Below are 12,777 nucleotides of genomic sequence, written 5' to 3'. Positions count from 1 at the left end.
TCAAAAATGTTCATGAATTAATACAAAGTGCAGCAAACATTTAGCCATTCTCTAAATGATGGCGACTTTATACATTTGGCTGCCCTAACAAGCGACTGTGCAGTTATTCAGAGCATTGAAAACTCTTAAAAATCAAAGGTGATGCTCTAGCCCCTAATTTGTGTTGAGTCCCTCCTCTCTCTCTTTTTTTCCTTTTTCATACTATCAAGGCAGCAGCGTGCTCATATTCTCAGTGGTGTATCTCCCAAGAGCACGCTCAGGCATGCATTCTCCAGGAGCAGCTTAACATAACCTTGGTGAAAAGGAATTGGTATGCTTTGGCTACATGGGACAAGGCAAACACCAGTTCAGCTTCCATCAAACATGACCATCATGCCTGACCAAGCACATTCGAAAACAGAGCCTTCTTTAAAAAAGAGCTTGCTTTGGTGACATCCTTTTTTCAAGCAATCCCCTAGTAAGAAACTTTTGATAACCACAGATATTGTTTTGAAAATTCCGTCTTCCCACCCCCGACCAATTCCTTTTTCTCATGCATTACCTAGGTAATCATCATTACATTCTTCATTCAGTTAACCATTTGCACAGTATCTCAACAGGCAGTATCTCACAAGGGGCCCCAGAGGCTGGGCAAAGGCAGCATAGTGGTGGTGATGGAGGAGAGAGACAGCTAGCCGTGAAAGGGATCTTTATATACATGTATGAAGGCCCCGTGCTAATAACTCCGTGAGCTATTGACACAGCCTAATGCAAACAGTGAAGTCCCTTTCAGAATAGCATGAGTCACCATGTCTCTCTTTAAGTTTGCATTTCCCTGTTCCTTCCCGGTTGTTGGCAAAAACAGACTAGCTGTGGTTGAAACATTTTTTATTATTATTAATTTTAAAATGCATTTAGGGTAGGGAGTGCCCTTCTCTTCTGCTGACTGCTGACTGCTGCTGCTGCTACATCTGCCTTCTCATCTATAAACTGCCACAAGAAAGATGTAAATAAGCCATGGAGCTAAGTAGTACCAACAGCTTCTCCGGCAGACAAACAAGTCAAATGAAACAATTCGCTTGCTTTGTAATGTTAGCAGGCAAGGAATCATGCATCCACTGAACTAATTCCCACTTGGAATGACCTTTGGCACCCAGATCCTAAACACATTTTTTTCTGGGATGTGGATCCCACAGATTTCAATAAAACTCCACACAAGCATGCTTTGTCAGAACGAATGCCTTAGTTAATGTCTTAACTGTGGCGGAATGTGAAAAAAGTGGGACCCAAATGAGTTGGGGGGGGGAGTGGGCAGCAATGCACAATCTCTGATCAGCATTACATTTTATCCTACTCTAAATACCAAGGACTGTAAGAAAAGAAATAGATCTGACTTTTTTAAAAAAATTAAGATTTTAAAAAAATTAATACAACACAACAAACAGAAAGAAAGAAAGAAAGAAAGAAAGAAAGAAAGAAAGAAAGGCAGACAATAGTGGCAGCTGCTCACTGGCTGCAATTCCCAAAGTACTTCTTAGAGCCTCAGCAAAAACTGCCCATTGTTCCAGGGATTCCAAGTAAAGCAGAAAGCAGCATCTTTGCAAACTGCACAAGCCCATTTTTGCCCGGATACACCATGCACACACTTTCCCTTCATCAGCAATTTCCCCCACGGCCAATGAAATAGTAGCTATTCCGCAAGCCCTACATTTGTATGTGTGTGTTTACAAGGGAAACTGTGCTTTATTTCAAAAGAATTGTGAGAAAATGATAAGGGATTATCCCTCCAAAGTTGGGGAGGGGGAGTAGTAACAACAACAACAACAACAACAACAACAACAGGAGCCAGAGATGGCTTTTTGTACAGGCCATGGAAGGAGCAGCGAGGCGGTAGCGTTGGAGAGAACACTTGAGAAAGTTTTGATTAAAAAATTGCTGCCCCATTTAACATCAGGGAAAGAAAGTTTCAGTAGTTGCAGTGCCCTTTCCCCCTCGTTCCACCTACCCCCTAAAACAATATATATATATATATATATATATATATATATATATATATATATATATATTACCCCAAAACAGAGCACCACCAGGCACAATATTATGAGGAAAACTAGAGAGGCACACCAGAAACAAAGGTATAAAACAAGAAAAGTGGGGAGGAATTAAAGAAGTAGTCACCTTGTTGTAGTTGTAGTAACCCAAACACTGGGCAAAGTCCAGATTGGAAGGGTCTCCAGGAAGCGAGCTTCCAGACGCAGCAGGATAAAATCTTACATCCATGTTGAAGGGATGGGGGGGGATTGTTTGGGGCAGGGGGGGGGAAGGAAGGGGGTGTTGGATGGAAGAAGAGTTAAAGAGAGGAGGTCCGTGTGGTCCAAAAAGGGGTGAAGTTCTGAGAGGCTCTCAATAGATCCACCTTCCAAATAAAAATAAAAATAAAAAAGTGCCCGGGTTTGGAGGGAAGAACGTTGCTCAAGTTGTTTGGGAATCTGCGAGAAGTGGAAAGAGGCGAAGCTTCCTGGAGGACAAGGAGGGAGGGAAGAGGAGGGAGAAAGAGAAGGGGGGGGACAAAAACAAACAAGGGATGGGATGATAGAGACGGGGGAGGGGAGGGGGCAGAGCGGCAGGTGAGCCGAAGGCGTGGAAGGAGAGGCACAGGTGAGGCGAAGGTGAGGGGGGAGCAAGAAGGGGGAGCCTCTCGCGCCTCTGGAGAAGTGGGGCGAAAGCTTTCTCTCAGTCCTCTCTCTCTCTCTCTCTTTCCCCACCCCCCTCCAATGGCAAGCCCCCGGGTTTTGCCTCTCTCTCTCTCTGCCTCCAGAACCAGCTGCACCACACAAAGAAGCCACGCGCCCGGCTCTGAGGAGAGAAAGAAGCAGAAGCAGCGGCTCTCTCGCACTCTCTCGGCTTCTCTCTCTCTCTCTCTCTCTCTCGGGCCCCCTCCTCCCGCCTGCCTCAGGAGAGGGGGGAACGGCGACCGGGCGCGCGGGCGGGCGCGCGCTCCGCCGCCGAGGCAGCCGGCGCAAGGGTCTCTCTCTCTCTTTCTCTCTCTGTATGTATGTGTCTCTTTCTTTTCCCTTCCCCTCTTCTGGAAGTGACTGTTTTGTGTGCGTGTGTGGACAGAGAGAAAGGGCAGAGGAACTCGTGAGGGGAGAAAGAAGGCGCCAAAGAAAAGGAGCCCCGAATAGCTGCGGAGAGGGAGGGTCGCGCGGCAGGCAGCTTCGCTGTCTCCAAGCACACACACGCCCCAAAAGTGCTCCAAAAGCGGGGCGACGGGGGCGGCTGCTCTTGGCACCGCCCAACTTGAATGAGGCTGAAGGGGGGACTTGGTGGTCGGGTCGCCGGGTTCTTCGCCGCCGCTTCGCTCTCTGGCAGTACTGCCCCCCCCCCCTCTTTCTTTTTCTTGCTTTCTCGCTCCCTTCAGCAGCACACCGCCGAGGAGGGTTACCTCGCGCGCGCGTCCGAAGGGGCCGGGGCCCACTCGCTTCTCTCCCGCCCCGCCCTCCCGCGCGCGCTCCTTGGCCGGCCGGCCGCCTCGAAGGTTGAGGGGGAGAGAGGAAACCGAAGCGCACGTGCGCAGAGGAGGGGAGCCGCGGGGGGGGGGAGAGACAAGTGCACGTGTGAATGGGGACCATGGGTCTATTACGCACCGCAGCCAGAACTTTCGGCAGTGCGGTTGGGGTTCGCTCCTCTGAGCTTGCCGGGCCGCCAGGGGAGGGGAAATGAAGAAAGTGTAATACACGTGTATGTATGCAGCAGACTTTCTATTGGTAGAGAGGAAGAGGGTAGGCTGGCTCGCAGGCGGGCATCTGAAGGGAAGCCTTTGTAACCCCTTGAACGTGGGAACCAGTCTGAGCTGGGTAGAGCACCCTAAAGCGGGCTTTTACTTCGTGTTGCCTCCAATCTAACGCTCCTCCTTCGAATTTTCACCCGCGGCCTTCTGTTGTTTTAACAAATTTGTCCGTTCTAAGGATAAAGGAAGGTGGTAGGTGGGAGCAGGATTGCTGAGCATCTAACCTCCGCAGGTTCGTTTTATACATGTACTCTGTGCACCTGGAATGCTTCCCCACCCCACAGAAACCCAGCATGGAGAAAATGTGATAGGTGTGATAGATACACAAATGTATTGAGGTGCTAAACACACAATCCTGCTCCCCACTGACATATATGAATACACTAGGTGATGAAACAAGTAATGTGCATTTTTAAAATTTATTTATTGCATTTATATCCTGCCTTTTTCTCCAAGGAGTTCAAGGTGGTGCACAAGGTCCTTCTCCCCCTCCTCATTTAATCGCCACAACAACCCTGTGAGGTAGGGTTAAGCTTGAAGATGGTGACTGACCCAAAGCCACTCCGTGAACTTCATGCCCCAGTGGGGGATTTGAACCCTGGTCTCCCAGGTCCTAATCTGACTCTTAACTTCTCTCTGTGATGTTCATCCATACATGGAAATCTCCATGGGTGCTGCAGCCAACAAGTGCTGGGTGTGCATCAACATGCACAGAACAAGAAGCATTCTCAATGAATTCTCAAAGCCAGGGTCATTGAGAGGGATATCCCAGGGAGAGTACTGAAGGCAAGAGGGGACATTTGGCCCCTAGGCCTGAGGTTCTCCCATCTGTAGCTTATAAAGAAAACAGTTGAGAGTAGAAAATAACATGAATCTTCCATGCAGGATGGTGCTTTATACTGAGAGAGGCCATTGGGTCATCTAGCTCAACCCTGGAACAGCAGGGTTTATGCTATTCCAAGCCCAACCTGGAGACGCCAGGGATTGAACATAGGCCTGTACAGTCAGATCATTGGTCCATCTTGCTCATCATTGTTTACATAAGAACATAAGATGAGCTTGCTGGAACAGCCCAGAGGATCACCTCTTGTGACATGAGCACACAGCACTCTGCCCGCCTGTGGTTTCTGAAAACTGGTAACTACCCAGACTGGCAGCAGTTCTTCAGGCTTTCCATCTTTCCCAGCCTTACCTGGAGACACCAAGAATTGAACCTGGGACCGCCACGCTATGGTCCCAAACCATACATTTGCTTGTGTAATTGTTTGTAAGTTGATCAGATCCCTCCTCAGCCTTACATTCATTTCAAGAAGAAAAGTTTGGCAGAGCCATATCTAGTGCACATCAGTGCATTTCCATTTTAAAAGGACCCATTTTCATATATCCAGGTCCACCCTTCTACACACATTTAGCATCACACAGAAGCTTAATAACAGCATTTCTTTTTCAGTGGCCAACTATAGAACAATGGCGGTAATGAGGGCACTTCCTCATAGACCAGACAAATATTTGATATTTCAAACATTTCAAGTGCTCTGGTTTTCCTAGAAGATAACAACAGAATTTTCAGAGTAGAAAGGAAGTTAAAAAAAGAAAGCCCACTGAAAAAAATGATGTTCAGTAACCTTGTGGAACACATATCATTCTCACCAGTGAAAACCTAACAGCATACTTCTGCTGGACTCTGTTGTGTGTTCTTTCCAGAAAGTGGAATTTACATGTCCTAAATCACAACTATCCATAACTAAAGTACAATCATATGAGTTCAGTGGTAGTTAACTTCCAGGTTAAGTGTGTATAGAACTGCAGCCCAAAACTGGCCCTGTAATTGAAGGGGAGAAACATTTGTCATAGTGTCAGCAGTGCTGAGGCCAGGCAGCATTGGATACTTTTCATAGTATTACACACGTCAGTGGTATTGATGCTGCAGTGTCCATTCATCCTTTGGCTTAACACTCCTACCCCCATGGAGTGGGGGATGGTAGCTCCCAATCCCAACAGGAGAGTTTGGGGACTGGGAAAGAGTGACTGACGTGAATGAGGAAGGCTTGACTTTCGATGAGATTGCTGATACCGAGTAAAAATGATAGAAATATTGCACATGAGGAAGATATGTGTTCCTGACAATAAAAGTCAATACTGGGTCATTTCTGCAGTGGATTTTCGTTTCTCTGTTCTTTGGCAGGGAGCGTAAAAGTTATTCACACAGAAGTTTTCTTTTCACACTTCAACATTTTGATCGGGTTAGTAAATAAATCAGTATGGCCTGGGAAATGCTTGCAAAAAATAAATAAATTACCTGATCTCAACGGCACTCCTATTTGTCTGAACATCTGACCAGATAAAATGTTTCCCTTGTTATCTTAGCCATTCAGATAAATATGTGTTTAGTAATGTGTGAATTAAGGTTACCAGATTTTTTTTTTCAATGAATCCAGGGACACTTTTCAACTTCAATGGATTTTGTATGGGGACTGATTTGCAAATCCAGGGACTGTCCCCGGGAAACGGGGACATCTGGTAACCTTAGTGTGACTGCAGGCAATGCACCTTGTAAGAAGAGGAATCAGTATCTGGAAACTCTGGTTGGTCACTGTGAGAACAGGATGCTGGACTAGATGGACCATTGGCCTGATTCAGCAGGCTCTTCTGATCAGTGGCGTAGCGTGGGTTGTCAGCACCCGGGGCAAGGCAAGTAATTTGCGCCCCCTAACCTGTGGAGCCAGGTAGGGGCAGAGAGCTGCGAATGCGAGCGCCCCCCCCCCAGATGTTGCGCCTGGTGCGGCCGGCACCCCCTGCACCCCCACGCTACACCACTGCTTCTGATGCGTTTGTGTAAGTATAGAATAAAGTGTCTGATAGTGTTCAGCTGAAAATGCAAACAGTTTTTATGAAAACTTTTATGGTAAAACTTGATGGTAAAAATCCCCTCCCTTTTTTTCAAGAAGGAAGAGCTGCAAAAGAGAACAAATTTATTCACTTATTCAGAGGGAGGGCAGCGCTGAACTGAAAAGTCTTCACTCTAAATTTTCTTTGTGACATTACTGCCATTATGCTGCCTTTCCATGGTTAAAACAATGTTCAAGACAGCTTACAAGATGAAAATATTTGCATAATTACAAAAGTATAACAAAATGTGAGTACTGTAATCATAAACAGTAAATGAAAACATCTCAGTAAGTATACAATAAAATTAAGCAATCCCCACATAATTCATAATAAGGCCTAACAATAACAATGCAAGAATACAATACCATTAACAGCAGAAACTGAGCATCTCTAAAATTAAATCTTGACCCCAATAAAAACTTATGTAGGGATATGGGAATACTTTGTGACCTAAGCTGATCAGCTACATTGCATAATACCATTATCACACTGACTGCATGATTTCCCCAATTGGCTGGATAATTATTCCGAGACTATCTGTTTTGATAATCCTAAAAATGAAAAAAAGGAAAGCACCAGAGTGGGAACTGACTTAAGGACTAGCTGGGTTTGGTAAAACATTTCAACCCCCGGTAAGCACTGCTTTCACTCCCAAAATCAAAGCAAGCAAATGTTCCATTCACCCCTAGTTCTGGAATGAAGTTAGCATCCTGTGGCTAGAACTAAATGTTTTGGCAGATGCAGGGTTGATGCAAAAACAGGAGCCCAGCATTTTATCCTTCTTTTGCCCAAGTAACATCTTGTTAAAAAGAAAAAGCATGACATGGCATCATCACCACAGTCGGTATAGTGGCACAGCAGTGGGGAAATTCAAAGTGTGGTGATGCCACTTTTGTATAGCTACGATTTGCAGAGAAGAGGGGGGACAATTCAGTTTTAATGAGAAACAGCATAATTTGTACTCCTTGAACCAATATGCAAACTGAAACACAACATCCTTTTAAATCTACCCTTCTCTGAATTTTGTGTTGAAGATCTCCCATCAATCAATATGTACCAACAGGCATATATTAGTGGATAGTTTGCATACAAATGCATAAATTAGTGAAGATAGTGTGCAAACATGCATTTTATCATGGAAAATTGCTTGTAAAAATGTAATATTAGTAAAAATTCAAAATAAAAATGTGTATATCGGGAGAAATTCGCACTAAATTGTGGGTGAAATTTCATGAAGATTTCTTTTAAAATTTGCTGCAGAAATGTGAAGAAATTGAATTTAAAATTGGGAAAATGAGGAATTGAATAAAACTGAAATTGACACGTACATCCATCCTTAGATGTGAGTTCTACACCCCTGCCACGGTGTCTTGCTCCAGCCTTAGAATTCCAGTGTACTTCTCCCTTTTAAAAAAATAAAAGAAAAGAAAGCAGTTTTTTCTTACTTAATGCTACAGAGGTAAGCTATTGTCCTACTTCTGAGAAAGCTCATTTAGGAATTGGCTGTAAAATAATACTCCAAACAAAGAAGATATTGGTTGCCTTCACTAATGCGTTCCCCTTCCTTTAAGATGTAACAATGCTAAATTTTACAAAACACCAGCAAAGCATTCAACGTTGGGGGGGGGGAGCCTTGTCCTTTCTGCTCCCCATTTACATGGATCTGTGTTTGCCTTGAGTGTGAATACTCCTTGCTTTGTAAGCAGGTGCATAGCCTGCTTAGGAGTTAAACCTCAAACTCATCACTGCTGCTTGACTAGAGTGGGACGGGGCTTCTTTTCTGGAACTGTTTCAAGTCTTCCCTCTCCTGCTTCCCAGCATTTCAGCCACCTGTTTAGCGAGTTCATACTCCAAAGGAGATCTATGCAATTAGAAACAAGGAAATGAAAATAAATGACCTTGTTTGTTATTTATAACAAAGGGGCTCTGCAAAATTAATCCAGCAAAGCTTGACCTTACGACCTGAATGAAAGAGGGGAAAAACCAACCCATTCCTTTGTGGCGACCTCACAATACTCCAGCCGCAAAGCATTATTGAGTAGCTTTGCCTCTTTATGATGGATATTGGAGGAGTATATTCAAAATATTAAATGTTTGACGAGCAAGATTGGAGAATTTGCATGAAAAAGGCATGTCTAAGCAAAGTCAAGTGAGCTGTGATGGAGGTGATTTTGAGACCTAGGAAACGAAGGGAACCCCTGTACATACATGCAGTTCTGTTTATTAATTTATTGCAGTTAGACTTAGTACACTTCCTGGTATGTATCTAAATGTGCATTTTATTGGGTCATACTGTATATTTTAATATATGGAGGATAACAATCTAATCTATTTTTAAAAAAGCAGGATAACAGGCTAATCCATAATTATGCATGTGAATGTTTTGTTTCCCATTATTTTCAGAATGTGTGAATGTTCCATTTCTCAAGTGAAGCACTTACATAAGTTTTCTGGACTCCATTGTGTTACCTTCCATGGCGTTGCTCCATATTTCCTCCTCTTCTATATATTTCCCAGGTCCCCTTTAGGTCATGATCCTTTGTTCTTTATTGCAGAGTAGCTCAACCAGCCTTGTAACATTTATCTTCTCAATTCCCTTCAGTGTTCTCTCCAACCCCGAGACGCGCCTTCTTAATTTCCCCTTTTCTAAAGAACACAGACCTGGTTTCTGTAACCTTCATAAATAAGCAAGATCTTTTTGCCCCAGCCACCGCTAGCTGGACCTTTCATTGCACCTTTCCTGTTTGTACTAGATCTTCTCCATAATAAGGTAACCAAAACCTCATGACGGTCTTGTGTGCACTGACAGAATAAAGTCATGTTGTGCTGAAACCTTCCTATTTGGTGCTTCTGTGCTCAGGAGTGTTTGGTTTATTATCTCATTAAGAGCAACACTAATGGTTTTACCCTGTATCCTCAGCCATCCCCAGCCTCCCCTCATCTCTTTGCTTTAACCACCACTGGTTGTTTAGCTTTGAAGGACCTGTTTTATTTTTCTTTGATTTAGCTCTAAGCAGGACTTTCCTGCTGTTGCTCAATTTTCTCTGTGATTAATGTTTACTGTAGCTTCTCCATTGCTGAAGTCAGAATTACAGGCCTACAGTGTTTCGAATATGCCTCCTGTCTATTCTTAAATAGAGGCTATTGCCAATGCAGCCATATGATTGTTCTTTGCAGAGGGGGTTAAGTACAGCTATCATATCAGAATCCATACTGAATGCTAAAAAGCTATTAATACTAGATATTAAGTAGGACATCTGCAGTCTACCAAAAATGTCCTAAACATTCATCACCTGGGTAAAGAAAAGAATATCTGGATTCCACCATCCCCAATTTATACTAACAGCAAGGTTGGTGCAGTACACATTGTCTTTTAGGCACCTAAGTCAGTACAAGTGTGATGCAGATACAATTAGGAGTGCTGAAGCCAACAGAGGTCTCTGAATTTTTCCCAGCATAGGAACATAGTATGTTGCCTTACACTAAGTCAAGTCATTGGTCCACCTGGCTCATAATTGACAGCAGTTATTCAGGGCTTCAGATACGATTCTTTCCAAGTTCTGCCTGGAAATACTAGGAATCGAACCTGGAACCTTATGCATGAAAGGCAGGTGATTCACCACTTAGCTATAAGGGACATGCTCTGCCACTGAGCTACACAATCTAATATGGTGTTCACAGCTGCCTCAGATTTGCTTGCTGGTAGGAAACACCCCCATTTTTACAGCTAGCATCAGGACCATTTTGATTCAAGTGCACCACACCTTAACCCAGACCTGGAATGCAGGTTCACAGGCTGAGGAGCCAGGATGGACTCAGCAGCTCGACAACTTTTCAGTGCTGTATTTTTCCACAGAATCCCCCTCCCCCCCCCCACATTTCATAAACGAATTAGTAGCAATTAATGTTGTTAATTGCAAATGCAGTATTTAGGCAAACTTGGCTGTTTCAAAGTTTGTTAGCTGAACAAAAACAAAATAAGCATGCTAAATTAGATATTTCTTTAGGGCATCAGAAAATTTGCATTTTAAGTGTGTGTTTTAATGTGGGGATCGCTGCTTGTTTTTATACTTGCAAGCTGCTTTGGTCAACTCCTTTGTGGAGGGGGAAAGCAGGTTATAATTTGTTGATTGATTGATTGATGATGAATGAATGAATGAATGAATGAATGCATGCATGAATGCTTGGTCAGTAGATTAGTTGTCCAGCACATACAGCACATTAAATATATGGATCCCGGTGCTAGAACCCCCTATTTCAAAACCTTATTTGTCCTGTTGTTGTTGTTGTTGTTGTTGTTGTTGTTACATCTCATCTTTTCTTCATCTCATCACATATTTTCCTCCAAGGAACTCAAGGTTTGCATACATAGCTCTTACCCTTCCCATGTTATCCTTACAACAACAACTCTGTGAGGTAGAACATAGGAAAAGTCCTGCTGGTCAGCTCAAAGGCCTACCTAGTCCAGCATCCTCATCTCACAGCCAACCTGATGCCTGTGGGAAACCCATTAGCAGGACCCAAACACAAGGGAACTTTCTGTTCCCTGCCAGCGACTTCCAGCGTTCTAGTATTCAAAATTATTATTGTCTCTGGCAGTGGAGGCAGAACAGCAGCCATCAGGGCTAGTAGCTGTTGACAACTTCCTCCTCTGTGAATTTGTCCAGTCCTTTTTTACAGCCATCCAAGTTGGTGGCCATCACTGCTTCCTGTGGGAGCCAGTTCCGTAGTTTAACTGCGCATTTCACAGAAAGAGGAGTGAGAGGTGGTGTCTCAGCCAAGGTCATCAATTGATTTGAACCTGCTTAAACCATTCCACTAAAAAGCATCTAGTTAAAGCTGCAAGGATCCCATATTATTTTATTTTTTCTTAGACTGGGACCCTGTCTATTAGTTGACGGGCCTTAAACAAAGTTTGCTATGAAAACAAAATGGCAATGGCAAACCATATTTGCCAACAAGCTTCCATTGGTGCCTGCTCCATATTTATGTGCCAATGGACGGCTTTCTTTCAGCAAGGCTTTGTATAGTAGTGAGGTCTGAGGCTGGTGGGGCTGTGCCCCATTTGCCCTTAAAGTCCAGCCTCCATGGCAGCAGAGGCCCACCTGCTGAGAAGGTCGGGTAGTGGCTCTTCCTTACCTGGTGAGCCACTTCTAGCAGCAAGGGTTTTATATTACTGTAGTTCCAAGCACTTAGGCTATGGAGCAACCTCCCCAGTGGTAGTCTGAATTGTTCCGCCTATCCTTCCACAGAGGGTGCAAAAAGAACCTAGTTAAATGGGTGTTTGAGTTTTAATGAAACCTTGCTCCTGCTGTGTTGAATGTGGTGAGGTTCTTTTTCCTGTTTCGTACAAGTTATTTATTTATTGTCCCACGTTATCTTTGCAGGAAGCCAGTCAAGCATTGGAACGGTGGGATCGAAACATTTTAAACAAATGTACCTGTACCCTGATACAGGTAGGTGTACCTGTGTTAGTTCCAGCCCTCATTCATTCCAACAGGGGATTCATTCATACAGTTGCACAATGAACAGCACAGATTAGGCACACGACATAATTTCCATTATGTTAATGTTGCTTTAAAATATATTGTGCAGAGTGCCGCAACAATCAAATTATCAATTATAATGTCTACTCCGAGTAGAAAAGTGTTGCGAAACAGAGGGCTGATTATGGCTCCGGTACTTTCAATCTGCATACTCATTGTTTAGTACAGGGAAAACAAATTATCTTGTGTTGGCCTCAGTTCAAATTTAATTAAATGAGTGCAAAGCAATTATAATAAAGTACAATGGTGTAGTAATGAAAGGAAAATAACTCATTAACCTATTAATCTTTATTTATGTTCCTCTCAAATAAGTATGCAATTTCTTTATCACTGCATCCCATAAGAAATTGCAGGCTTTCCCACCGCTCCTGGGATCTGCCTGCGCTAAAGATCATCGTTCAACTCCATGCTTACTATTTATATACATTTGCTTTCCGCGTCTTGTGTTATTCTCCCCTCTCTTCCTTACCCTTCTCCCTTTAGGAGGTGCATTTTCAACCTGTTTCCAACATATATCTCTGTGATGTCGATTACAGACCTGCTCTCTGAGTCCTCCCCCCACTTTTTCATTGT

At 43.8% G+C, this 12,777-nt stretch overlaps 1 protein-coding gene across 1 annotated transcript in view; it reads right to left on the bottom strand.

Annotated features, from left to right (window-relative positions):
- Positions 1-2,279, bottom strand: part of TOX3 (TOX high mobility group box family member 3) — a 92,756-nt gene extending 90,477 nt beyond the window's left edge. Inside the window, exon 1 of the mRNA XM_083451885.1 lies at positions 2,158-2,279. Within this exon, the coding sequence (XP_083308011.1) occupies positions 2,158-2,259 (102 nt within the window). The 5' untranslated portion in view covers positions 2,260-2,279. The remainder of the gene's footprint in view (positions 1-2,157) is intronic.
- Between the last annotated feature and the right edge of the window lie 10,498 nt (positions 2,280-12,777).

This window comes from Podarcis tiliguerta (genome assembly GCF_965153285.1).
Source record: "Podarcis tiliguerta genome assembly, chromosome: 8".
In the NCBI taxonomy this organism is placed as follows: domain Eukaryota; kingdom Metazoa; phylum Chordata; class Lepidosauria; order Squamata; family Lacertidae; genus Podarcis; species Podarcis tiliguerta.
This window is presented reverse-complemented; position numbering and strand designations above follow the sequence as displayed.